We start from the raw sequence: 27,995 nt of genomic DNA, 5'->3' as shown, positions 1-27,995 counted from the left end.
TGAAACACGTTTTGATTTCTTTTTTTTTTTTAATGCTTTTAAGGATTGACTTATTTAACAAAATGTCAACTTAATTGACTATATCTTTTTCCCTTAAACTTCGATTGATATGATTATTTTACTAACTTTAATCTAACCCAATGGCTTATATTTTTCATGATATCACCTTCCACTCATATTCAATGTATAGACTTTGAAATTGAACTACAAATTGATGTATTTGTTGAAAAATGCTTTCTAAAGTAATGACTACCAACACTAGCCAAACATACATCATCCTGATAGTGTGTTGACCATGTTGACAATAATGAACAACATCATAACGAAGCCACATTGTTCAGTAAGACTCTGGACATGTAGAGTGTATGAATCTAGAATTAGTATTAGATGATATTCAAGGATATGTCTTATAATTTATAATAATACTTGGGATATATATGCATTAATGTTAAATTTTTTTTTTTTTTTAATGACAACCAAAAAAATTACAAAGAAAGATAGACACTGGGACAACATTGTCCTACCCTAGCTAGATCAAACATATTTTGTAAATATAACATAGAAGAATTAGAGCCCCTACATTTGTACAAGTATTTGATCCTATCTTACATAAATTTCCCATAAAATCCCAAAACTATAAAATGGTCAACTATTGTTTAAAGGTTTTGGAATAAGCTAAAGTAAACTCTCTGATGAGATCCAAACTTCAGTGATAGTCTAACCCTTAGATGCTGCCATCCGTAATTCATGTAATACCCCAGTAGCCTAAGTTTATTCTAGAGAAAACGATGATGTAGCTCTCTCTTCAATTGTTTGAAATTGACTTTGACATAGAATACCACATATTCAAAAAGAGTATTTTTTCAAAAAATTAGTAAAACCAATACATACTAAGATACAGCATGGAAAAAAAGTAAGTGACATAAGTCTTCTCAAGAGGACCTCGAGAGTATCTATAATGGAGGAAATAACATTACGTGAATTAGCATCTTGAAACAAATTTAAGTCAGATAGTCAACGATTTATCTTCTGAATAATCAAATGGGGTTGGGATTAATGTATATTACAAGAACATCATTTATATGATCCCATATAAAATAAACAACTATTGACACAATACTGAATATCCTGACTCACTCCGATCGTGGCAAAGCAGCATGTTCGCAGAGACACAGAGTTTCTCTCTCTAGTTTAATGTAGTCGTGTCAGTGTGATGAAAAGTATTCATTAAAAATAGTGACGGAAGGAGGAAATATAGGAAGAGGTGATTCGAGTGTCTTCTCTCTCTAGCTCGTTCGATCCAACGAGGAGGTACTCTTTGATTTATTATTTTTCTCTTTTTTTTTCAGAGATTAAGAGTATGAGACTGAAACTTCCTTGATTTCCTTCATGTCAAATCTCTTCCTTCCTTATTGTTTGTTTTTGCATCAATGATGGAACAATCTTCTTCCGAGTTGCCTTGAAATTGTTCCTTTTCAATTCTGCCTCCACTTCTTTGTTGTAACGTGAATTGGGTTGTGTAAAGATTGTATTGTTCAGATGTTGATCCCAATTCTGACTGTAAAACGTGTAGAAGTACCTCAGATTCTCAGTTTTCTTTTCTTTTTCAAGTTTAAGCATCGATGATGTTATAGGGTCTTATCATTGAGGAGTATTCATGGAATTTGTAGCGGGGTTAGGGCATTCATTGAGACTCTAGGAATCAATATTTCTCGTACAAATGAGAGTGTGAGACCTGTCAACTTCTCATCCTGCTAATTCAACTTGAGGTAATTATGTTCACACTATGAATTCGTTCTTGTTGGGCAACTAAAAACATACATGAACTAATCACTTGGAAAATTATTTGATTTGCTTTTCTGGAAAACACTTGAATGAAAGACAGTCATGTTTCCGAGAGTTCTGTTTCCACTGGAAAACGTGAGATCTTGTAGTTTGATTTTATATGGCATTTTTTGCTCATTGATTGATATTTTGATTGCTGCTCACACGTTCTATCATGTTTGTTTTTAGTTGCAAGTATTAGTCAATGTTAACTTTTGGGTCTCCTAATTTAGATGAAAGAGAGTAGAGATGGAACAAAGAGTGAGAGAGTTACAAAATCATCTTCTGTTGGCTCACTTCCACTTATACTGGACGTGGATTACTTTAAGGTAAAATTTGAACTTCAAAAATAAAATTTTTATAGCTTCGAGAACATGACATAGGAATTGGCATTTCAGTATTGCCTGTAGTTTGTCTTTGGTCATTAACTTTTTCTAAGGGAAATGGACTAAAAATTACTCTGTTTTGTAGGGTGACTTCTCTTTTGATGCATTATTTGGAAGCTTGGTAAACAAACTCCTCCCTTCATTCCAAGAAGAAGAGACAGATTCTTCGGAAGGCCATGGCAGCCTTGGTGGCAATGATGTTATACCCAATGGGCACATGCGAGTTCCATCTGATGTTGCCAAGTCAGCAGAGGGAGTTTCCACTCCATTATTTCCAGAAGTTGATGCTCTCTTATTTCTATTCAAGGATTCTTGCAAGGAGTTGGTTGATCTCCAACAGAAGGTATCCTTGTGAATGAAGCTGATGGACTGTATGTAGGTTTTATATTGAGGTTCTCTCTTTATCTGTTTTTGGTGGAAGGTGGATGCAAATCTGTATAATCTGAAGAAGGAGCTTTCCGTTCAAGATTCCAAGCATCGCAAGACACTCTGCAAGGTTGGTTCAGTGAGAATACATCAGAACAGGATTATATGTTATTTATCATTGTCTGCATATCACTTAGACTGCATGAGGATGGCCCAATCAGAGGGAATGAGGGGCTTACATAACCATCAAAGGAGCTCAAAGTTTGCATAGTTCAAATTATTGTAGTCTATTGTGGCAGAAGAAAGCCTTAAACCTTGATCAAAATCAATACCTTCTACGGCTTCCACCAATCACCATCAAAGCATGATTGTCTGTGTGGGTGACTTATTGAAAATGAGATAATTCTCTCTTTTCTCTTACCTTTACTGGATTCACAGTCTGTTCTTTTTTACTTTCTGACTTTTTTTTCATTTGTAGGGCCAGCCCACAATTTCCGCTTACCTTCAATTTTGGCAATTCTATATTTGTGGAGGCCCTTCAATATGCATCCACTTTTTTGAATCTAATTAAACAGTACAAACTGCATTTAATTTTCAATTTTCTCTTATTTATTTCAGCTGGAGAAAGGTGTAGATGGCCTATTTGATAGCTTTGCCCGGCTGGATTCACGCATATCTAGTGTTGGACAGACTGCTGCAAAGATCGGAGATCATCTGCAGGTAAAATGCACGTCTATAGCTAGTAATGCTCATGACTGGCTTTTCTGACCCATTCTGCACTCTGTTGTTAAGGATAAGTATACGGTTTCTAATTTTCTATTTATTACTTCCATTAGATTTTGTGGCACCTGATTGTGTAAGAAATTTCATTCTTGCTTGTCAGAGTACAGATTCTCAGAGGGAAACTGCTAGTCAAACGATAGAGCTCATAAAGGTATTTCTTATGATATTTGAGGCTTTTTCATGTCCTAGTCAATGTATGCTGTCCTTTGATTAATTAATTCTTTAACACCACCTTGTTAGTATGATTGCTGCAGTACTTAATGGAGTTCAATAGAGGCCCTGGTGACCTAATGGAAATTTCACCTCTATTTTCGGATGATAGTCGTGTTGCTGAGGCTGCTGCAGTTGCACAGAAATTGCGTAAGCTGACATCAGTTTCTTGACACAGAGAATTTATATTGATTTCTAAGTCTTTGAAGAAACATGATTAATCAATATTGTAAGATGAATAGACTCTCTTCTTCTTGTTTAAGCTAAAACAGTGTATAATGAACATTTAACTTTGATTATTAACAATTCCAAGCATTATTTTTCCTTAAAAATGGAAACTTTTTGGAGAGAAAAAGAAAAGGAGCAAGGAGGGTGTAGTTGGCACCTTAGTGTTCAGCTAAGGCTATGGGCCTACGACTATTCCCCCCTGGTCCTCAGGTTTGCTAACAACTTAGGTGTTGACTGTTTAGAGGTGAATGAGATTCAAGAATCTGTAATTTTAATATCTCATAAGAGAGGCTCACGTCTTGGCCTCTAGAAAGGGCATTTCATCTCATTTGAAAGATCGGTTGGTCAATCATCCTCCCAATTCTCTTGCAGAAGTGGTTTCTAAAGGTCTTCATTGTGTGGTGGGTGATCCATCTCCAAAGGGCTTCCGCTATATTTTTGTTGGCTTATCTTGTGGTTACCCTATGGTTTTGTGGTGATGTTTCCTCTTGTTTCCTATGACCAATTAGTTTGAAAATTACCAATAAATGAAGAAAAAGAAAGGGGGGGGGGGGAAGACAAGAAGTTATGAAAGGGCCTTCCTCTTTGTCAAAGAATTTAATATATTATCTTGAATAAATTTAGGCATTGAACAATGCTAAGCATGTCAGAAAGAACTGCTATGTATAAAAATGTGTAAGGAGAAATTTCTTTCAACTGTTACAACCACTTATCCCAAATGCTTGTGCTGTCAAGTAAGGGCAACAACAATGTGTGCCAACAACCCCCGGAAAACGCAAGCTCACACACAAACGGCTTTGCATGTGACAACATCATGTGACACTAAGGGTACATGTTGTAGGGTCACAACAACGCACAACCCAAACCCCTCGCACTTACCAGGGGTCAAACACCTGTCCTCCTGACTCTGATACCATGTTACAACCGCTTATCCAAAGGCTCGAGTTGTTAAGTAAGGGCAACAACAATGTATATCAACAAGAACTTCCCATAAATGGCTGAACCTCAAACTGTTATCATCCATATATAGTACAGTATCTCCCTCAGATGTTTCTCCCTTAGTTTCATTTTTCACAAAGTTAAGAAGTGCAAATATAAACTACTCTACTGTGACATTTCATCTTAGGGTCATTTGCTGAAGAAGATATTGGAAGACAGGGCATAGCTGTACCATCATTAGTGGGAAATGCAACAGCAAGCAGGGGTCTAGATGTTGCAGTTGCAAATCTTCAGGACTATTGCAATGGTGCAGTGATCATTTATCTTTCTCTTTTGTTCTCTCTTTTGCAAGAATAATATTTCATGCTGTGTTTTTCTGTTTTTCTTTCTCAGAATTGGAGAATAGACTGTTGGCTCGGTTTGATGCGGCTTCACAAAGGAGGGAACTATTGACAATGGCAGAATGTGCTAAAATCTTGTCTCAGGTTATTTATGAAGGATTTTATAGCTCGTTGTACCATTTAATATAGTGGGGAGGGATTCTTCTTAAATAGTAACTCTCAAGCAAGGTTTGAGGTTAAACCGAAATTTTGGTTGAAACATGTACTCTTTTTTTCCAAGCTTTGATGGTTGGCTTCGGGGTCAGATAGCCAAGTTAGGTCCTGAAAACTTGTAAGACACCCTATTTTAGGCCCTCTAAAACATAGTGGAACCTTTAGATTTTAAAAAATCAGACCCAAAATGGTAGTTAGTCTTCAAAACCCTAGGTCGGTAATGTACGCTGTATATATTCTCTAATATGGGCTATTCCACACATCGTTTAGTACTAGAACACATAATTCAAGTAAAAAAACTTAAATATGTATAGGAATGATTCAATATCAAACTATAAACCATTTCATATATCCTGGATCACACATGGTTTCTGCCCAAGCATTGGTTCCAAGTTTGTACGGCAGTGATTTGGCCAAAAGAGCAAGAAAAGAATGGAGTTTTCAAGGTTTTCTGTTGAAACCAGGTAGAACTCACAAAATGGGTTGAAATTTTGACCCATTTCTTGCGAACATTGAATTTATAACATAGTTTTGGAACAATTTTGACAGAAATTTCGGCAAAACTGTTCATAAGACATTGCACGCCACTTCGATTCAAGACCTTGGGAACCCAAAATTTCGCAATACCTTGAACCATGCTTTCTAGTCTCTACACCCATTTTTAATACCATCAGAAGAAAAAGGTCATCACTCAACGTCTAATGTCTCTTTATTTTCCATAATTTGCCCTTAAGAATTGCATTCATTACACACAAACAAACCAAATCAACTGACCTCACCCTATCTTTATTCTATCCGCTCTAGTCTTGCTACTCATCTGTCTCAAAATCCTCGTAGCACCTGCAGATTTATTATTTATTGGTCTGTCCTGCCTGCAACTGCTTGGCAGTCAGAATGCCTGGTCTTATAAATGTTCTGTAGGACTTCCTCCTTCATTCTAATTGTACATTAATCAAATGGAAATCCAGAAGGATTTTTCCACTTTGTCCACTATTTTTTATTCCATGGGTAACATCGTCCTGAGATTTTTTCCTTTTTGATTAACTTCTGCATTTTTATGTCACTAAGATATTATGTGCTATTGTGGAATTCCATCTATGCAACTATGCTTCAAAGGACAAATCTGATAAAGAGAGAAGAGCCTTATATTTATCATGTATCATTTATCAACTCTTCTCTTTCCCCTTCTTTTTGGACAGTGCAGTTCAACCGGGGTACAAGTGCCATGCAACATTATGTTGCAACTCAACCAATGTTTATTGATGTGGAAGTAATGAATGCAGACACGAGGTTGGTTCTTGGAGATCAGGGCTCACAAGCTAGCCCTAATAATGTTGCTCGTGGGCTTTCTTCATTGTACAAACAAATCACAGGTTCACGTGATCTTCCTTGATCTTTGACAGTAAGCTGGATTTCCAATGAATTTGATAAATCCGGTTTGTTTGGTTTTGCAGATACTGTGCGACAGGAGGCTGCAACAGTAATGTCTGTGTTCCCTTCTCCTAATGATGTCATGTCTATCTTGGTGCAGGTACCCAGAGAAGGAGTCCTTTTGTTTGTAGCATTTTTACTTTCATTGCATCCTGTGGAAGTTTGAATTTCAAGGTTTGTCAGTTAACTTTTTGCAATTATTTTATGGTTGAATACAGAGAGTTTTGGAGCAGCGAGTTACGGCGCTTCTGGACAAGCTATTAGTGAAGCCATCCTTAGTTAACTTACCTCCCGTAGAACAAGGTGGACTTCTACTGGTGAGTTAAATTAATACCAAAGAGAAAATTTTAGTAGCTTCGCCCAAGGCTGGTGCACTTTGAAGTTCCTTTCATATGTTCTCCCTTTTTTTCTTTTTTTTTTCTTGGGGTGGGTTGGGGTGAGGCTACAGTATCTTAGAATGCTAGCGGTGGCTTATGAGAAGACACAAGAACTTGCTAGAGACTTACAAGCTGTGGGCTGTGGTGATTTGGATGTTAAAGGTAATGATATACTTTGTCTGTTTGGCTTTCTCTGATAGAACTAGTTTGCGGTGCTAACATATGCTAATAATTACCAGTTGAGAATGGATGTGCAATTATCTGCATGGTTGGCTAACAATTAGCTTTATGTTCCGTTTACTAATTTGGTGGACAAAATTGCATTCACATTTGAAATGGAATTAAACCTTCTTGCTTGGAACTAATGGATCTCATTTAAATTAATACTTAAAAGTGCTACAACCATAGCGGCATTGACATCGGTTAAGACCAAAGGAAACTACATTTTGATTTGGTTTTCTTATTAGGAAATTATTATATGCTCGATTTCTCTAGCACTAGGGCTCCTTGTCTTTATGTTCTAAAAGTAAATATCTATGTTGATTCAGGCCTTGCAGAGTCTCTGTTTCTTGCTCACAAAGATGAGTATTCTGAGCTTGAGCAAGCTTCCCTGAGACAACTCTATCATGCTAAGGTTTACACCATCACTATTTCTAAATCCTGCGAGTCTGGTTCAGGTTGGTGGATTCGGTTTACGTTTGTGAATTATATCAACCTTAGTTACTACGGTGCAGATGGAAGAATTGTGTGCTGAAAGCGAGCAGCAGATTGATTCAGCTGGTTCAATCGGATGCTCAAAAGGAGCTGCGATAGCATCTTCCCACCAGCAAATATTGGTCACTGTAGTGACAGAATTTGTACACTGGAATGAAGAGGCAATTTCTAGATGCACTCTGTTTTCTTCCCAGGTAAAAGTCTTCAGGCATCCTTTTTTCCACAGGTTTCCCACATGTATATGTTTGATTTATGGCTAGTTGTATCACAATCCAGATCTCTTTTTGCGTACTAAAAACTCTAGTTGACGTGGTGTTACTGGGTTCAATTTTCAGTTTGAAATGGTCTGCAATGCCTCCGGTACATTCTAGAAGAATTTTTATTTCTTTATTCTTGTTTCTAGAAGTACATAATGACACGTGAACATTTTGAAAAGCCAAACCTCTGATGTGGTCTCCTTTTTATCCATCTGTGCTAATAGATCAGGTCATTGAGTCTTCCTTCTGGTAATCAGAAATAAGAAGGGGGAGAATGCAAACTGTTGCTTTCTTATGTTGTTCTCTATATAGAAAGGACCCAGACCACTTGTAATAGTTGTATTCATGTTTGACCTAGCACACACAGGCAAATGTGTGTATGCATATGATATAATATGTACCAATTGTATTGACACCGAAACAAGTCAAATTAAGATGCGCTTATACAAGGCAAATAATATAAATGTCACTTGATGCCAAATGTGAACTTATAGAAGTGATGAACACTAACAGCCAATTATGGTCTTTTAACCATAGGTGTGGACTTACACAAGGGCTGCCTTGTGTCTCCTGAGAATAATACTCTTCACACCTTAATCCATTCTTTTGTTGAGGGTCTGGCGCTTATTCCAGCCATCATATAGCATTCAATTTCCTCTTGCTCTGCCATAGGGCCAAGATCTCAAAGTGACTTGACCAACCAAGAAAACATTAGACGAAAGTCATGCACAGTTACAAAGAGGGTTAGAGTATACAAGTTAATCAAAGGCTTTTTCCATATAAGCACAGTTTAGTTATCACCAAAAACTTGAACATAGCTCATGACTCAACAGGATCCATTATTTAACAACTTAACCAAGTAGGGTCCTTGATTAGGTTCCTGGAACTGGCACTTGCACTGATGTTGAAAGTGGAAATAATGTCATATGCCTTTCTCTGGCATGACTACTATGACATCCAACAGTTTCCTATCATTGTATTTACCTCCAAGATTGTGAGGAAAGACGTGCATAGATTAGGTCTTGCCCCAACTATGACCTCGAATAGAGTGGATTGGAGGGCTTGGATCCATGAAGTGGGCCCCATCTAGCTGTGTTTTACTTCGCTTTTGTTGTTTTGTTATGTTTCCTTTCCCTTTTACATTTCCTTTTTGTCCTTGCACGGCTCCATGTAGCCGATGCCATTAAGTTGGGATTAGGCTTTGTTGTTGTTTGTCTGTTTGTTGTGATACTATGCTTGCTCTTTTCCTAATGTGGTCCTACAACCTGATTATAACTGTTGTGCATATTCTTGTGAAGAACCTGTTAGGCGTGACATCTTTACATGTTCATGACAATTGATTCTTAATGTGTCATTCACAGCCTACTACTCTTGCGAACAATGTGAAAGCAGTGTTCACTTGCTTGCTTGACCAAGTATGATTGATTTTACTTCTACATTCTGGTCTGCAATTGAGCTAAGGTTTACCCATTCAGGCCACCCTGGTGGAGTTTATTCATGTTATTACTTTTCCAGGTTAGTCAATATATAACAGAAGGGCTAGAGCGAGCAAGAGAGAGTTTGAATGATGCTGCTGCTTTGAGGGAAAGGTTTGTGCTGGGTACAAGTGTTAGTAGAAGAAGGGTGGCTGCTGCAGCTGCTTCTGCTGTAATTGCTCAACCATGTGTGCCTTGTGAAATTCCAATTCTTGTATAGTAAAATATTTCAGCTGTCATGGTATACCTTTTCCGCTATATAAAACTGAAAATTTTCTCAAGTCAAGCATGAGACGAATAGATTGGTAATCATGTGTAGGCAGAAGCTGCTGCTGCGGCGGCAGGTGAAAGCAGTTTCAGATCCTTCATGGTGGCAGTGCAACGTTGTGGTAGCAGTGTAGCTTTAGTCCAGCAAGTAAGTTTCCTAGACACAATTTTATATGCTGCTATTTTTGGGGGACTGACCATAGGTGGATATTCGAAGCTCTAACTGTGATGAGTGATCCTTTCTGCAGTACTTTGCAAACTCTCTTTCTCGTCTCTTACTACCCGTGGATGGTGCACATGCGACTTCTTGTGAAGAAATGGCAACGGCAATGTCTAGTGCAGAGGCTGTTGCATATAAAGGGCTTCAGCAATGCATTGAAACTGTGATGGCCGAGGTTTGTCGGTGAAAATTTTAAAGCAATGACAAGATTGGATTGCAAATAACCAACACATGTATAATCCAGGAGGTTGCACTATTAGCACCGATATATTTGTGATGATCTTTGGATAGAACTACCTTAGAAGTTCTTACTATTGCAATATTTATTATAACAAAGTTGGTTAGTTTACTTAATTTTCTCTTCCTTACATGAGATTTCTCATTGTTCTACTTTAACGAACTAAATCATTGTGCAGGTGGAGCGATTGCTTTCTGCTGAACAGAAGGCAACAGATTACCGATCGCCTGATGATGGAATTGCTCCTGACCATCGGGCAACAAATGCCTGTACGAGGTACGCCCAACTGTATTATAACTGAAAAGAAACTTCCACTTTGTATTAACTCTTGATACTTTTTCTCTTATTTTCAGAGTTGTTGCATACCTTTCTCGTGTACTTGAGTCTGCTTTCACTGTCCTGGAAGGTCCCAACAAACAAGCTTTCCTAACAGAATTGGTATATTAACTTTTTTTTCTCTGATGTTCCTTTCTTTTTCTGCCACTTTTTGGATTGGTTTATGCTGAATTCTTCCTTGCCTGCTGTTGGTCAAACTCTGTTAATGTGCTGTTGGTAATTTATCCATGTTTGGACATGAGTACATGTGTTTTAGTTTTCTAAATCAGCATGTATGTTTTCATCAGTACACCAAGATCCATGCATGGGGGTAGTATCTGCTGCTCATGCCACTTCCATCATGCTTTAATCATGCCTTTGAAAAGCATAAAAAGCATTTGTAGTTGGCTTGGAACACCTGGGACTTGTTATTACTAGCTTTCTCCTGTAGTTGCCTTTTTACACCTTCCAAAGGCTTAAGCATATGCTCTACTGCATGCATGAGTATCTTGTTGGATTGTTTCAGTATTGATACTTGATACTTATTTGTGTTAAGAGATCTGCGAACTTGGGGAAAAGTTCAGGGCAACTGTGATGGCATTTGGCATCCATTCATATTCATTGATAGAAACTATATTGCTCCTGCTCTGATGTCATGCTAGGATATTACATCCGCAATCTGTTCTAAGCTCCCTATCTTGTCTTTATTGCTTTGTCTCATTTTTATGTTAGCACCTATCAGATGGTGTTTATTTTCTGAAATGGTGATGGTGAGCTTAACATTGTGATTTTAGGGAAACCGCTTGCACAAAGGGTTGCTTAATCATTGGCAGAAGTTCACTTTTAATCCCAGGTAACATACCTTGCTCTCTTAGTTCCGGATTTGTTGGTTTTACTGAAGGTGATATAAGAGATACCATGGTAAAATTGTGGTGTACTGATATGATGGTTGGCAGTGATTTAACATTTAGAGAATTAATTAATTAATTAAGAATGAGTATTTCCTTTTGAGTCGTTTTTACTAGTTTTTCCAACAAGAAATTCCACAATATACAAAGTTTATAAACTTTTGAGGGGTTTTATTTAAAATTGAGAAAAAAATCAGGAGCGAATTTAAAACATCAACTTAATAATGAAAAGGTTGCTGTTTATTTGTCACTTAATCCTAATTTCTAGGAGCACTAGGTGTCACAAATACTTAATCTTGGGATGGATGAACTAATAGCATAATAACTTTTTGTGATAACCAAGAATATGGCAAGTACCAGACCTGCCTAGGTGTCCCAACCAAGAATACGGCGAGTACCAGGGTGTTCGGGAGATCGATAAGAGTGTGCAAACTTTAGTCCCACATCGCCTAGAAGGAGATTACTAAGCTAGTTGATAACATCTAACTTCCTTAACATGACACAATGTGTTTTAAAGCTTTGAGGCCCATGGGCCAAAAAGGACAATATTGTACTTAGGTTAATGGGGCTGGGGTATTACACTTTTGAGACTCAACATCCGAGAATAGTGGTCAGCCGGCATCAAGGTTCTCTAAGCTTCGCCTAGGCATTCAGGCGGTGCAGCTTGGACTGGGGCCTTGGTCGCCTAGGCGGCGTCTAGACACCTTGTTGGCATCGCCTTACTTTTTTTATCCTTCTCCTTACGCCTTGGCAACTACGGCCGGCATGTACCTATGTGGTAGCTCTTGCTACCTTAGTATTTTGGTTATGTCTAGATGGATGGCCTTTTTAGGAGTTATTAGATTACCATATTGTGGAGGACTGAGTGTTCTGTTTGCATGATTGTATCTTGGGTTATCAGTATGGCATAGTTACTGTTTATGCAATCTGGGAAGCTTACCATCAGTCGTACAGAATGCAGTCTCCATTAGGGTTGTTAGTGGGTTGAGCCTGGCTTGACCTTGAACTTTAGGCTTGCAGACTAGCCCTAGTGTCTTAGGTTTGTTCAAATTCTCAGTGGGCTTGAGCTTACTTAATGAGCCTGTTGCTCATCAGTCTCTGTTGGGGCACAAAGGGCCAGTCCATGACTATTGCAACCTAGGGGTTCCAAAACCCTAATTTTGTTCTCTATGGGCCCATCAGAGTGCTAAATTCCAAATATAAAGTAGCAGTGGCAATTTTGTAAATTTCAGAACTATTTGGGACTCTTTTGAGTGAGACAAAGAGAATCTGGACTCAAAAGTAATTAAATCAAGGAAACTGGGCTTTTCTGAATTCTAGTCTTAGCAGTGGAGTGAAAAATAAAAGAATTCATAACAGGAGGGGTTTTAAACAAATATAAGAAAATCAGGTCTTGACCGTAAATAAGAATAATTGTTCTTCTTCTTCAGTTCTTCCTGTGGTAGACCAGTACCTATATCAATTGAGAGGACTCTCTCATGCAATCTCTAATTGATCTGAAAGTGATGAGTTCCTGCTTCAGAGTCGCACAGCAGCACCAATTGCAGGTCAAGACATGAACTAAATAAATGTATTGAATCTCCGAAATCGGATCAGGCGAATGATGCAGTTGAAGGTCCTTTAAGAAGGTCGGATCTCACAACACACGGGAGATAATGATGCCAAACCTTCTAAGTTGGGTCACTGTCAGGTAAGGAGTACACGTATAAAATTTCAGGTTGACTTAGGATTGATGGAGTTCTGAATAAAACTTGCAGACTGAACTGAGAAGCAACAGGGGTTCTGCCAGTTTTAGAAACAGGGAAATAGGAAGAACTAAGGAATAAAGAGTAAGGAGAGAAGAATAGAGTAATGAGGCAAGCGAGATCACGCCTGAGATGAAGAATGATCAGGAAGAGGGAAGGAGGAGAACTAGAGCTGTCGCCCAGATTTATTCTTCCCAATCCATGCAATGTTTGCAAGCACACAGCACACTCTTTAAAAGCTCAATAGTTCAATTCATTCAACTCTGGATTCTGATCAATGGTTTAGAAGTACTTAAGACTCAGAACTACTCCTAATCATAATCTGATTAGAGTTTGAAACGGACTTGAACTCTTTCAATCAACAACTTACTCTAATTAAAATAAATTCAATTCAATTCGAAGGTGACTTCCCTGTTTATCCCTGTTGAACCAAAAGGCAGGTTTGGACCTGGTTCTCCTTGGCCTGGGTTTCCAGATTGGATCATGTCGGTCCAGCCATGCATATGTAACAGCATCAATGGCCACATAAAGTGATACGATATTTTTGTGTGTGTAGACCAGATTCAGGAGGTTTATTAGCTTTGAAGGCTGGTGATATTCTATGCAATAGTAAAAGTATATTAACTATGAATAGAGATAAAGTCGTGCTATCTGCATCCATATCAAAAATTTAGACTCACTGAAGTGGGGCCATGAACTGGATTTATTCCAGACCTTGTAAGAACTTCCAGGAACCTTGGCCTGTGGCTTCACAACGTAGAGCTGGTCCTGACCCGTTTATTGGCATAGCCCCACCACCCCCCCCACCCCCCCAAAAAAAAAAAAAACTCCTCTTTTTCTAACTGTTTAGATCTGAGGTAAAAAACAACCCTGGTTTTATTGATTGTCCTCCATGTTCTCTTTCATTTACTTGTCTGTGTTTTCTCTTTGTGCAGTGGTGGACTGCGGCTGAAGCGTGACATAACTGAGTATGGGGAGTTTGTACGCAGCTTTAATGCTCCCACAGTCGATGAGAAATTTGAATTATTGGGAATGTAAGTGGCATAGTTTCAGTGAATTTTTCTTTTTCTAGGTTGGATTCTCATTTGTCAGTTTGTTATGTTTATTAAATATCAACCTAATGAGCGTTGAATTTAATTTTTTTTACTTTCAGCATGGCCAATGTATTCATTGTTGCACCTGAAAGCCTCTCTACATTGTTCGAGGGAACTCCTAGCATCCGGAAAGATGCACAGAGGTAATGCATGGTTTGCAGTATTTGGTGCTTCTTCTATTAGGCAGTTGTTGGTGATCTCATTTGACAAGCAACTTTCGGTTTTGCTTTCAATCCAGGTTCATTCAACTTAGAGAAGACTATAAGAGTGCCAAGCTTGCGTCAAGATTGAGTTCCTTGTGGGCAAGTTCTAGTTAAAATGGAAGTGTGTCAGCTATTCAGCTGCTTGCATTAGTGGAGACAAGGAATCGCAGAGGTTCTTAAAGCTGCCTTTCAAGCTGTTTGGTGGTTCTGGTTGGAAGAAGACTTTGAGGAACCAAGGTTATGTTAAACTAATCCTGATGGGAAATCCCGAGTAAGGGAGTGTCTTGTACTGAAAATTCAATAAAAATGAGAAGGAAATGACCTGCAGATTTGTTATGAATTTGATAGTTATATGAAGTTATAGCTCTTTTGCAACATGTTGGTTACAGGATCGAAATTTGGAAACAACTTCTCCTGCAAAGCAAGGGGTAAGGTTGCAAATATTTACCCCTTTAGACCCTGACAGGAGCCTCGTGCATTGGGCTGCTCTTGTTTTTAGAAGTTATAGCTCCTAACCTGCCACAGTGTCATTGATAACTGAATATAGGACATCTGATTTCAGGATGTTGTTTATGGTGGGGTCTATAATATTTCTTATCTTATAAATGATAACTTTTCAAAGATTAATTTGCCAAGTGGAGGACCATAATATTGACATGTGACTGACATACCCTTCCACAAGGAATGGCATCCTTAATGGACTGTTTTTTGGGAAAAATCCTTGATGGGCTATTCAAGGTACATCTTGATTGAAGTCTGACTTCTCAATAACTTATCACTACGAAACTTTATAGAATCATGTAACAGAAAAACTGTAGCTAAAATTTACATCTGTGTAGATGGTGTTACTACTAGCCAATGGCTCTAGCATAGAGAATGAATCCTGGAAAATCCATCACTAATACAACTTAACTGAAATTGTTTACTTTGAATCTGGTCTATGGGTCAATGACTTTACTCAAACCATCCATCAAAGATATTAGGAGAAGGAGGTCCTTAGGGACTTGCAAACAGGATGATCTGGTAGAAGGGATAGAATAGAATGTGTACAGTTGAAGTGATTTTTCATCATGTCATTCTCAAGATCTATAATTGTTTTAAACATGTTGAAATGATAAATTTTACTCTCATTGAAAAAAAAAAGATTGTGTTATACTAAAAGAGAAAAAAACAAGATTGCAAGTTATTTGACATTAGAATTCTCTCACTTTATTTTTCAAAAAAAAAAAAAAAAAGTTTCTTTTTTTGGTCCATAGACAACCAAACATAAGGTAAAGGAGTGTTAATAAGAAAATAGGGAAAAGATATGCACATTGTTTGAGTGCGGCTTCTTTCTTCAGCTTTCTTACTAAAAGTGTAGGCCTCACACATGTATTTTGTTATTATTATTATTATTTGTCTATTTTAAAAATGTAAAGTCCACATGGATTAATACTTTTTTCTAGACCACTAATTGGTGGTAGTTTACAGTTTCCTTACCCTTGCTAAATCCATTGGTTAAATTAAGTTTTGAATTTAAAATATGATCAATCCGCACAATTTTGTACATCAAGGATTAAAATTACCATGTCACCTCATCTACATAGCAAAAAATTGGAATTCATAAAAATTGCTTTTCCAAGTTTTTTTTTTTTTTTTCTAAATAATTGCCATGCTAGATAGTTTGCAATTTTAGCATAACACAATTTTTTTTATCATAATGTTAAATATTGTCATTTCATATATGTACTTGAGACAATTTCAACTTTTAACATTAGCATTCTGATAATCACTTTTAAATTATTTTGAAATCCTATTATTTTAAAGAACTTTTAGAAATAAAATAAGGAGAATTAAAAAAGAAAAAAAAATTTCTGATACAGGGCAAACACCCAATGCGGTTGGAGAGGATCAAAATCCAAAAAAAAAAAAAAAAAATGATATCAAGTTTTAAATACATCTACTAAGATGTCAATTAGAGAGTTCCATACTATTGAGATGGTCTCATGATAAAAGAGTAACCTATAAAACGAAAGAGAGTATTAAGAGTAATAAAATGCTTTCACAAATAATAATAATAAGACTATAAGAGTACTAAAGAAGTAAATAGTGAAAAATCAAAACAGCCTTTGTGGTACGGGCAATTCCTCAGTTCCAGTTCCAGAGAGAGAGAGAGAGAAAGAGAGAGAGAGAGAGAGAGAGAGAGCGCAACACAGATATGGCCTCGATCCACCATGACAATAACAACAGCAGCAACAATCTCCAACCTCTCCACAACCTTTCTCGTTTCGTGCAATCTGCATCTTCCAATTTCTTCTCTCTCTTCAATCTCAACCTCAACCTCAACAACGGCAGTAGCAGCAGCAGCAGCAAGACCCGCAACGCCAAGACTTCGACGACCTCACCACCGTCGTCTGGTCCTCTCTTTGTTACATCGTCTTCATCATCGGTCATATGTTTGCCTTTCCTATTAGCCGATGCTCAGAGGCCATCAATTCCTTCTCTCTCCAATATGCCCGCTTCTTACTCTTCTTCTTCCACCTCTTCCGACCAAAGCAGTTCCTTTTCATCTTCATCGGCATCGGCAATCAAGGGCGCGTCGCCTACGTCGGGGTTCCCTTCAACGGTTAGGGTCGCCGGTCTCAATTCAACCGCAAAGGATGGTGGGCCTGCTTTCGTGGGTCAGGTGTTCAGTATGTGTGACCTCTCCGGCACTGGCCTCATGGCCGTCTCAACTCGCCTTGAAATTCCCTTCCTTTCCAGGAGGTCAGCACTTCCATTCTCTAATTCCAGTTTGTATATATGTAAGGGATCCATTGAATCCACCATCATCACTGCTCAGGGCCAAAATTTGCGACTTTCCATTGGTAATAATTTTGCCCTACTTGATATAAAATAAATAAAAGGATATGCACTTCTCTGTTCAATTTTCAGTCTGATTTTGCAATAGGTTCGTTGTTGGGAGCTGGGTCGCTTGTTTTCTTTGATGTTCATTAAAATTGATCGCATTGTGTAACTTATGACTACTGTACTCATAAAATTTAAAGTGACGATGACATCCAATTCGGGGCAACTGCAAAACAATGCTATTTGACATTTTGTAGTGTACCTTATATCAGTATACTTTAATTGGTAACGAGCAGTCCCTGTGTTTAATATCTCAACTAAACCAGGCAGAAGCCGAGCAAAATGTAGATGTCTTATTCTCGTGAAGTAATTAAAATTGACTTAGGATATACTGTCCCCAAGCTATATTTTTGTTCCAGATTCTTGTTCAAAATTGCCTACGTCTTACTAAACTGCTGCATCATTGCTGCCGTCGTAGTTTCTTTCTCTACTGAGGCATCACCAAGCCATATTTATCATGCTACCAGACCTATGGCTCCTCTTCTTACGTTGAGCAGTATCTAAGTGGACTCCTTGCTTTTACTTTGTTTCCCTTTGGCACCTAAATTATACATTATAATTTTTCTTTATAGTATCTTACTCCGCCCAGGTACCCTGTCTGTTTGACTTGCTGTAGCCATAAAATATCGATGTTCTCCAATCAGCCCCACATCTTGGGAATTTGAGGATACACTATGGCTCTTTCCCCCCCCCCCCCTTAACAAGCTATTTAGTTAATATTTAAATGGTATTTCAGTAAAGGTTGAGAGCACCATGGCCTTGCATGGATGGACTGATATGGTCAATACGATTGATACATTGTATTCCACCCTTGTTATTTTTTCATGTTTGTCTTTTAACATTGTTTTCATTTTTTATTGTAGGACACCTGAGTGGATTAAAAAGCTGTTTGCTATAATTACCAAGAATGAGAAGGATGGTCCTGTGTTTCGCTTTTTCATGGATTTAGGCGATGCAGGTAGTTTAGTAGCAAGAACCTCTAATTTTTTTTTTTTTTTTGGGTTTATAACTTCACTATCATTGGTTAAGGAAAAAAAATTAATGTAATTGACCTTTATCTACAGCTAGAAATGTAAATTACTATTGTTAGCCTCACAGTTATTTTTTTTTTAGTTTTCTCTCTTACTAGAATGTCGTCATGGTTTTATAATTTCTTTGCGTCGCTATGACACTATCAGAATATATTTCTCACAGCAAGATAGTATTGTACTCTAACCTAGTGCTTTCTGCTAGTTTCATATGTTAGACGGCTGAACATTCCAACTGGTGTTGTGGGTGCTTGTCGTCTGGATTTAGCATATGAACACTTCAAGGTTTGGCTCTATTGTCTTGTTCATGCTTCTCTGTTTTTCTAGTATTTGATACCCTTCTACATTTATGTGAGAAGTAAGAAAATTAGCTCATCTTTTAGGCTTGTTAATTTGTTTGTGCTATTTAAATTTATGTCATATTGCTTAGAAAATGTTATCTCTAAATTTTTCTATTCTCTTTTTAACAAAACTGAGATTTTTATGTCCCAGTGTCATCATGATACTGTAGACTGTTAATGTTATAAACAGCATACATTAATCAGTACTCACAGGCTTATTTTGTGCCACTCTTTTTTTTTTTTTTTTTGGGGGGGGGGGGGTGTGGGGGATAATATTTTACCTTAACTTTCTTGTGCGCTGGCACCCAGTGTGACTACTTCACTTTAGTTGAAACCTTTGTTTTTTAACCCTTGTTCCATCTGTTTTTTCTAATCCTCTTGGAGTGTAGGATGTAAATATTGTAGCTCGGCCTAATAGAGTAGAGTTGCGCTTACTTAGTACTGCCTTTCATTACCAACCAGTCGTCTTACAGCACGAAGTTAGCTGATGTTCGCCTTCTGACGGAGAGATGTTAGCCTTTCGCTATTAGTAAGCACTCACTGACTTTGTGATCTAACTGTGCATGGCCCTAATTTTCCTTGTGGTTAGCCCAATGTTTGCAATACTTTCTGTAGCTTTTTGGTGTGTACAATGCTCTTGCAAACGGGGCCTTCATATCATCATTTGTTTGGTTTCCTAATCATGATCACACTGCAATTTCTTAAAATACAAAACATATTATGTCTCTCACTTGTTATATCCTTCCCTTTTACTCACCTTTGTCTAATAGATTCTGTTCAAGTGGTCTGGTTTAGTTTCAACATTGTTGGCTCCTCCTTGCAGGGAAAACCTCGCATGTTTGAATTTGTTCCAAATGAAAAGCAGGTAAGGTACAGGTGACTCTTTTTATATGTTTCTCTTTCACTGCATTGATTTTCGGCTTGTGCAGGTCAAGGCAGCCAATAAACTTCTTAAAAGAAACCAACAGAACAGTAGAAGAAGGATCGATGGTGTTCCTGTTTTCACCGCAGAAAACTTAGATATTGCAATAGCTACATCTGATGGAATTAAGTGGTATGCTGTTTTGTTGTTTATGTGTGGGTTCCTTTTCATATCTGTGACAACCAAAGTTTCTTTCACATGGAACCTCCTTATTTTTCATACTAGATTATACCCTGTGTTATATTTATTTATTATGAGCTTAGAGATTTACTTGGTTCTGCCTCAATAATGGTGCAAATCTCATTTTATTTATAAAAACATATGCAAGATTTTATAATCTTAGTGTGCGTTTCCGATAACTGCTGTTTTGTCATTGAGCAAAAGATCCCTGGTCTCATGCAATTTGTGCATGAAGAAGTCTATCTTTTGATAAATCAAGGTTATGATATAGGCAAAGGTTCTTGGGCATGGTCTGGAATCTGGATTATCCATGTGTCAAAATTTGGAGCCAAATCCAAATGTCTAACCTTCCCTGTTAGCATTTCCCCTTTGTTTTTAGCTGTACATTAATTTTCACCCACTTTTCAAAAGTTTATTTTCTTGTTGGGTCCTGATTATGTTTACACAAGGCTGAATGGAAAAATAGGATTCATGTAGATGACCTGTTTAGTTGGGAAACAGCTTAGTTGAGTTGAAAGTTTTAATACCTGACATGTCAGCCTTTTTTTTTTTTAACGGGGAGGGGAGAGTATATTTTAAGTGAGATTTCTCTTTGACAGAGTTACTCCATGTTTCTTTGGTAAGAACTGCTGGATAAACATGCTTGAAGAGTCTGTTGACCAGCATTTCCACATTTGAAAGTTTGACAGCTCTTTTTCATGTAAGGAATAAACCATACTTCTTTGATGAAAACATGCTAGGTAGTCTCCTCAAAGAGTCTGTTGACAAGCATTTCCACATTTTTGTGTTGACAGCTCTTTTTCATGGTAGGTATACACCATACTTCTTTGATAAAAACATGCTAGACAACATCCTTGAAGATTCTGTTGACCAGCATTTCCACACGTTAATCCAGAATAGAATATGCAATGGCGACGAGATGTGATTGATGACAACTTGGCAGAAGTGGTTGAGGAGAGTGGAGAGAGCTTATGGGAACCTCCAGAGGTACTAAATCAATATTATCTGGAGTTCCTGTCGGAAACAAGTTAGCAGTTAACAATGTAGAAACTACACAGGATCCTGAGCGCAGTATTGCTTCTTGCAACACCTTATGTATTGGTTTTCTGATTTTGATAGGCTCATAATTATTTTCTGGCAGGTTCAAGAAATGCTGGATGAAATGGGACATCCTGGAATACCTCTAAGTGTCGTATCAAAGGCTGCTGAAATGCAGCTCCTTTACACTGTTGACAAAGTACTCTTGGGAAATAGGTGGTTACGAAAAGCCACCGGTATTCAACCAAAATTTCCATATATGGTCGACTCATTTGAAGAAAGGTACACATCAAGCCATTTTCAGCATTATGCAATAGTGTAAGAGTCCGTTGGGCCTATTATAGAATCCCTAAATTGGCCCATCCATGGTAAGTAGTTTATTTCACCAGTAACTATTGAGGATCTGCATGTTCAAGAGGTGAACCTGCAAAGCAAAACTTGTTTCATTCCTTGCTTATCGATGTTCATGAGGAAAATGGCTGGCTGCAGGAGCGCAGCTTCTTTTTTGAGGGCAACAGACTCCACAGCTGCTGTTGCTAATCCAAGAGCAGAGAATGGTAGTCATAGGCAGGAATGGCAGCTTAGCAGTTCAGAACTCAATAGAAGTGAGAATACCCTGGGCAATCGTGGCGAGCATATTAGGCATAAGAATTTTAGGTTTCCTTTTGGGTTAGTGAATCCATGGTCAAAACAAGAGCAAATGCCAGATAACCAGATGAAAACAGATTCAAGGTGCGGACCAGATATTTTGTTGTCCAGATATACCTTGTTATGTTCATCACTGGGACTTTTCTTTTGCTAATTTTTTTTTTTTACACAAAGTAGGGAATGCATTAAGCAAGAACCTCTGCTGAATCCTCTTCTTCCGAAGATCACAATGGTTGGGATCTCAATGGGGGGAGAGGCAGGGCAAATGAGTAAAGCCAACTTGAAGCGGACAATGGAGGACCTGACACGTGAGTTGGAGCAGACAGGTCAGAAGAGTAGTGGTTCGTTTAGCAGTGAACTAAGAAATGATGATAGAGATCCCCTGTTCGTGGCAAATGTTGGTGATTACTATGGCATGGCTAAGACGGGCTCCGGGAAATGGCTACATGGGGGAAACAATTGACACACATTGTTTAGTTTTGTCAAAAATGTAATGTTAGGAATGATTCATTCCATTGTAAATTTTGGTAGGAGGAGAATGCTAGTATTCAGGATTATGATACTGGCTTGTATCTACTATTCTAGATTGCCCAATCAGTGTTAGAAAGGGAAGTCAATTCAGTGGCTGCAAAGATCGATCCAGCTCTTGCTGATCTTCCCCTGATAGTGTGGCATTGCTATGTAACTGTTAATGGGGGGGAAGAAACTAAATATTTAGTGAAGGAAGAAAGCAGGTTGGGTGCTGTGCACGATGTGCAGTCTTCTATTGAGCCAATTTAGTAATCAAACAGCACAAAGGGCTAGAAAGCTATTTACAAATGGGACCAGCTCCATTGGAAAGGAGGAAGGATGGACGACTGGGCGGCCTAATGGTCCTATTTGTTAAAAATGGAGGGAGATTGACACGTTGCTTTTTATAATATCATACACGATAAAAAGGGAGGAGTTTTGATGAATGTCGATTCGTATAAAAGTGATATATATATATATATATATATATATGGTCAATTCATTAATTTATAGAGAAAGTTTTTCTCCACTGTGGATTAAGATAATCAAGCCAATGGGGTGTCATTATTCCCTTTACCTCGCCATTATACAAAGTCCATTGGCATCATTGGAGGAGTTCCGTCCAACCATTAGAACTCATGGATTGGGAGATTCTCCCTTCATCGTGGGCGAATGTTCCCTGCCTCTTCTTTCTATCATTTATCAGTTTTATGTGAGGGAATATATAAATGACATGTGATCAATTAAGGGGATGATATATCAAACCGTCGGTAGGTTCAGATGGATTCATATGAGTGGCAAGAACGCTCCACATGGCTTTGGCTCAATAATGGTTACACATGACGTGTTGTAGGACCAGAATTGTGCTACTGTTTCTTCTTTTTAATTCATCTTTTCAGAATACTGGAAGTGTAGTAGTGTTGTGGTTGAAATGCCACCATAACCTAATGTAATGATGGTAAGAGCACAATTGAAGGTCCAAAATGCAGGAGGTGGCTGTTTTGCTACTTATAGTTCCTAAAGTTCCAAAAGTGAAAGAAAGGGGTTCGAACTAGTGAGTTCTCAGTTCTAACGCAAGTGGTGGGGGCCTGCTCTCTCTCTCTCTCTCTCTCTCTCTCTCTCTCTCTCTCTCTCTCTCTCTCTCCTCTCTCTACATGATTTGGATAGTAAATGATAGCAGGTATGTAAGTAGATTAACAGATGGAGAAAAGATAGTCTCTGAAGATTGAGTAGTTAGATCAGGGTATCAGGACTCATCCAAATGCCCCAAAAAAAAAAAAAAAAAACCCTTAAAAAAGTGCAGAAATTGTCATTGGTGTTTAATGCTGATTCCAATCCAATTTGGATCTGAATCTGTCTGAAAGACCCAAAAAAATCGACAGATCCATCTGAAAAATATTCCGAGGATTTTGATGTTTTTATCCAAAATTTCATTTGAATCATCAAAAATCAGAATTGATAACTGTCAATCCTGATTTGAATTGGGTAATCCTCGATTTGATTCATTGATTCTTGAAACCCTGCCACTCTGCTAGTGATCCCTACTAAGCTCAAGCCCTTTGAATCTTTTAAGGAGTGGCAAGTCTAGGTGTTTTTTCTATCCTTCTCTCCCTCTCTACTTTTATCTCTATTAAAGTAAGAACAACAATCAACAAGGTGAGTTGGTCGTTACTTCCATTATAACATTTGCCACTACCATATGTGGCTTATTGGCTTCTCTCACCTTTCTGCTTAATTTCAATCATCTTTCACTTCCTATGTTCATGTTTCTTCTCCTTTCTAATCATGCTTTTAACTATCGGTATCATATCGGCATACAAGCCAATAGATATCAATATCAATTAAAAATTTTCATTTTTCGAATTTACAATAAATATCTCCATTGGATATAATTCATTATCATATAAATATCAGCCAAGACCAATACGAACACTAATACCGATACCAATACCTATAACCTTGTTTTCATTCCAGTGTTTATATCATGATATGTAATCAGCTTAAAAGATTTTTTTTTACCATAATATGAGAGGGAGGGCTGGTTCCTAGTTTGAAAACGTGACAAGTGTCTCATGCATAGAGAATAAGGGCAAAAAAAGAACTTGATTGGATGAGGTTCTTCCTTGAGTCTCCGTATCCTGCACCCAAAGATGCCTATTAGGGACAGACGGTTAAGATCATCCAACATTGTTGACGTGGTCATTAGCAGTATCTAAGGTGGGACCCATCCAATTGCCGGTCCCAACTCTCATTCCTCCGCAACATGTGTTGCACGCCACTATGTATTAACAGGGGACCAGCCTTCGAGCTGCTAGGCCGGTCCACTGGAGATATCAGTACGTATCAGATTGACCACTTTTAATCCTAAGATGGGAATACTCCAAGGATCCATCTTGCTTCTGATTCTACAGATCAAACGGTCTTGATCATTCTGCTAACCATCCATCACGATTTTAAAACTCAGGATTTGTTTGGTCTATTCAGATGGTGCACTTGAGAGGATCCAAGTCCGCAATCGATCTGTACTGCATTTTTAAGATTAGATCAAAACTTGATCAATTACAAAAATGATTTAAATTAAAATTAGACCAAAATCAACTGGACCAATCCGGATCCCGAATTTGCCCCTTAAAATCCTTCTTTCCACCTGGGGCAAGACCAGTAAGAGCACCAACTCAAAACTATCGCGCACTTTTTTTATTTTTGTTATTATTTTAACAACTGAAACATGAGATATTATAATTTCAGTACGTACGCCACGTGTTATTATTAGTTGTACGGTTATACCTATACCTTGTGGTATTATACGTACGAAATGACCAAAAATGCACGGGCAGGGTTTACTCTATTTTTATGACGGGAATCAATCACGTGTCAGGATATTTCCTTTCTGATTTAGCCACATAAGCGAAGAACTACGTGTCGGACAGGGATTAGTTATTACAAAAGATCACGTGAATGCGTGCTATACAATTCTTATCCGTTGGATTTGATCCATCTCGATACGATTGCATTTTGACAGCTCGACAGCACGGTACTCTCGCGCTTTTTTTAAATTGCACTGGTACAGCAAACACCCAACATGTGGGCCCCACCACTCAAGGGTTCCTCAACCACCCTCCCTCTGTCTCTCTCCCCCCCTTCCCTTCTTCTTCTACCTCCAAGAGGACCAAGAAGTATGGTGCACGTGACCGTCCAATAAGACATGGATTCTGATCTGACGGCTTGTATATTTTATGACTGTCCCTCATTTATTGGAATGGGGTCCACAGACACCGCAAAGCTGTCTCCCCGCTTCCGGAGGGGGCAGATCTCTCATTCCCCATGGGGCCCACCCCAAAAATTAACGCTTCGGTTTCTGTATTCATCTGACACCTGGCTTTACTCCCCGCCTCATCGTTCGCACGCGTTTCGTTGAGGAGAACTCCCATGGACTTCACCGCATCACCACGAGTATTATGAGGAGGAAGTGAAGTGAAGTGTGCCAACCGTCCGTTTCTCATCACACGTTCACCCAGTCCCCCACCGGATAGATGATGGAATGGAAATGCAAGTTGAAGGGTTTGGATGGTGGTCCCTACTCCCTAAACCCTACACGCTCAAACACCCTACTACTACTCGTCATAGCCCATAGTCTGATAGGACACAGGACCCCTTCCTTCCTAAACTGAAACCCCTTTCACACGCGCACGTCGGATAACGATTTTAAGATTTTTATAATAATTTTTGAGTTTCCAACTTGCCTACTCGAGTCGACTCAGTCACAGAATCATTGGGCCCTGCCGACGAATGCTGCTTTGTTGATTCGGTCCGCCTGTAGTGGTGATTAGAGCGCGTGGACTTATTATGATTTTAACGAACGAAACCCATTTGTCCCCTCGTTGACAAATGTAAAAGTCAATGAAAAAGCAAAAGCAGTTTCGAGAGAGGGATAACAATTCTCCCCCTCTCTCTCTCTCTCTCGCTCTCTCTATCCTTTCAGCCATTTATAAATAATAAAACGGAGCTTGCTTTTCCTCTCATCGATCTGTTAACTCTCTTCCCTTGTAAAGTCAGCGCTGTCCTTTGTTCCCCTTCTCTCTCTCTCTCTGTCTCTCTCTCTCTCTCTCTCCCCTCTTCTCTCTTCCCTGCCCAAACGGGAGTAGCAGGAGGAGGGTGGCAATCATCGCGAGGACAGTCTGTGTGAGTTCCAAGCAGAGAAGAGCTCCGTAAATTTCTCGACATGGGCGATGACTGGGATCTGCAAGCGGTGGTGAGAGGATGTTACACCAACGCTACCACCATGGCCACCGCCATGACCACCATAACAACCGTCGCCCCAACCACCAGTGCCGCCATCTCTATGGAAGAGACTTCTTACTCTTCCTCTTGCTTGCCTCCTCCTATGAATCTGTACCAAGATGACCACCAACTCCTCTGTTTCCCCAATCTTGAGACCCGGACGCCTCTTGGGGATTTAGAAGCACTCTATAAGCCTTTTTTCCCCAAATTCGAACCTCTCTCCGCACATGGCATCTCCACTTCATCCCTTCTCGCCCATGGAGGATTCAAAGATCCGCTGCAGCAACAACAACAACAACAAAGTAAACCACAACAGCAACAAAAGCAATCTCCGCAGTGTCTAACAGTGCCTACCGCAGCTGCCGCTGCCGCTGCGACCACTACTACAAGTCATTCTCAGACCCCTCGATCGAAAAGAAGGTTCGTTTTTCTCCGTTTCGGTGTGTGTTTATCCTATTTAGATCCTTCCGTATCTTACCAGATGCCCCCATTTCCTAAATTTCCTTCCCCTTTTTGTTTTATCTCCTAATAGCTTCCATTTTCACTTTCTGTTTACAGGAAGAATCAGCAGAAGAAGGTGGTTTGCCAGGTACCTGCCGAAGGTCAATCTTCGGATATGTGGGCTTGGCGTAAATATGGCCAGAAACCCATCAAAGGATCTCCTTACCCTAGGTAGATCTCGCTTCTTCAATGTTCAATCTCTTTTACTTGCTCTGTAAATTTGTATCTTCTCTTATTAGATCAATCTTTTCTTGTTCAACACAACAGGGGTTACTACAGATGTAGCAGCTCAAAAGGGTGCTTAGCCAGAAAACAAGTTGAGCGGAGCCGCTCAGATCCAGGAATAATGATTATCACCTACACAAACGAGCACAACCACCCAGTTCCTACCCACCGGAACTCCCTTGCCGGCAGTACTCGCCACAAGTTTCCTACACCTCAGCGATCCACTGGTGATGAACCCGGAACACCCACCAACAAACCTTCGTGTTCTTCCCCTGCATCAACGACCGGTCTCTCTCCGACAACCCCTTTAAGTACTGCCACCATGGAAGACGAGCTTCTTCAACAGTTCAAGCAAGAGAGCAGGGAAGATGAAGAGGAAGAAATGATTGAGGACAACGAAGAAGACGGCGATCTTTTTATCCCCGACATGGGAGACGATTTCTTCGCGGGTCTCGATGAACTCACCGGAACAACCAGCGGCGACACCTTGGATGATTGCTTTTCTGACCACCTTCCTTCAACTTTTCCGCCTCATTGGCTCTCTCATAACGCCACCACCGCCGCTGGTGGCAGCTGAAACGCCGGAATAATCGCCCACCGACATTGGATACTGATAAACTTTCCATATTTTTTTCTTTTTGCCCCCCAGTGAGAGAATCTCTGTTCTCGTCGCTTTCTAGTCCTCACCAAGAATTCCAGACTTGTTTTATAAAACACCCACCATTACAAAGAGCATAGAAGAGTGATCCCAAGCTCATTATGATGAATTAGCAGTCAAGATCCACTGTAAAATGTAAAATCATACCAAAGGTCAACGAAGATACTTCCATAGATCATTTTTCTTTGCTATTTTTGTTTGTTTTTAGTCTTTAAATTGTTAATTAAAATTAAAAAAAAAAAA

At 38.9% G+C, this 27,995-nt stretch overlaps 2 protein-coding genes and 1 pseudogene across 7 annotated transcripts; all 3 read left to right on the top strand.

The window, feature by feature from the left end:
* The first annotated feature begins 1,106 nt into the window (after nucleotides 1-1,106).
* Nucleotides 1,107-14,911, top strand: LOC122082507 (exocyst complex component SEC10b-like). 6 transcript variants are annotated; one of them, XR_006141330.1, is made up of 25 exons: nucleotides 1,108-1,311; nucleotides 2,058-2,153; nucleotides 2,296-2,553; nucleotides 2,632-2,706; nucleotides 3,195-3,296; nucleotides 3,460-3,510; nucleotides 3,614-3,719; nucleotides 4,924-5,043; nucleotides 5,130-5,221; nucleotides 6,495-6,663; nucleotides 6,745-6,821; nucleotides 6,940-7,038; nucleotides 7,170-7,260; nucleotides 7,647-7,732; nucleotides 7,833-8,006; nucleotides 9,431-9,484; nucleotides 9,585-9,758; nucleotides 9,864-9,959; nucleotides 10,060-10,206; nucleotides 10,448-10,545; nucleotides 10,623-10,707; nucleotides 11,379-11,437; nucleotides 14,173-14,309; nucleotides 14,391-14,474; nucleotides 14,570-14,627. XR_006141330.1 is itself a non-coding variant. In XM_042650124.1 (25 exons), exons 2-25 carry the CDS (start codon nucleotides 2,058-2,060, stop codon nucleotides 14,646-14,648), a joined length of 2,529 nt encoding a protein of 842 aa, XP_042506058.1. In that variant the 5' UTR covers nucleotides 1,109-1,311; the 3' UTR covers nucleotides 14,649-14,911. The 6 variants fall into 6 exon arrangements, 4 of the variants coding, with proteins under 4 accessions (XP_042506059.1, XP_042506058.1, XP_042506056.1 ...); XM_042650124.1 differs by having other exon boundaries at nucleotides 1,109-1,311; nucleotides 9,585-9,716; nucleotides 14,173-14,271; nucleotides 14,570-14,911; XM_042650122.1 differs by having other exon boundaries at nucleotides 1,109-1,311; nucleotides 14,173-14,271; nucleotides 14,570-14,911.
* Nucleotides 14,912-16,630: 1,719 nt separating this feature from the next.
* Nucleotides 16,631-22,329, top strand: LOC122082703 (annotated as a pseudogene).
* A 3,793-nt stretch (nucleotides 22,330-26,122) lies between these two features.
* LOC122082526 (WRKY transcription factor 22-like) lies at nucleotides 26,123-27,930 on the top strand. Its single transcript, XM_042650147.1, has 3 exons — nucleotides 26,123-26,788; nucleotides 26,927-27,040; nucleotides 27,137-27,930. The coding sequence occupies exons 1-3, from the start codon at nucleotides 26,310-26,312 to the stop codon at nucleotides 27,669-27,671; spliced, it is 1,128 nt and encodes a 375-aa protein (XP_042506081.1). The 5' UTR covers nucleotides 26,123-26,309; the 3' UTR covers nucleotides 27,672-27,930.
* The last annotated feature ends 65 nt before the right edge of the window (nucleotides 27,931-27,995 follow it).

The sequence above is a fragment of the Macadamia integrifolia genome, chromosome 6 (assembly GCF_013358625.1).
Source record: "Macadamia integrifolia cultivar HAES 741 chromosome 6, SCU_Mint_v3, whole genome shotgun sequence".
NCBI classification, from domain to species: Eukaryota; Viridiplantae; Streptophyta; class Magnoliopsida; order Proteales; family Proteaceae; genus Macadamia; species Macadamia integrifolia.
The sequence above is the reverse complement of the archived record's forward strand: the minus strand, read 5'-3'. Positions and strand labels throughout refer to the sequence as shown.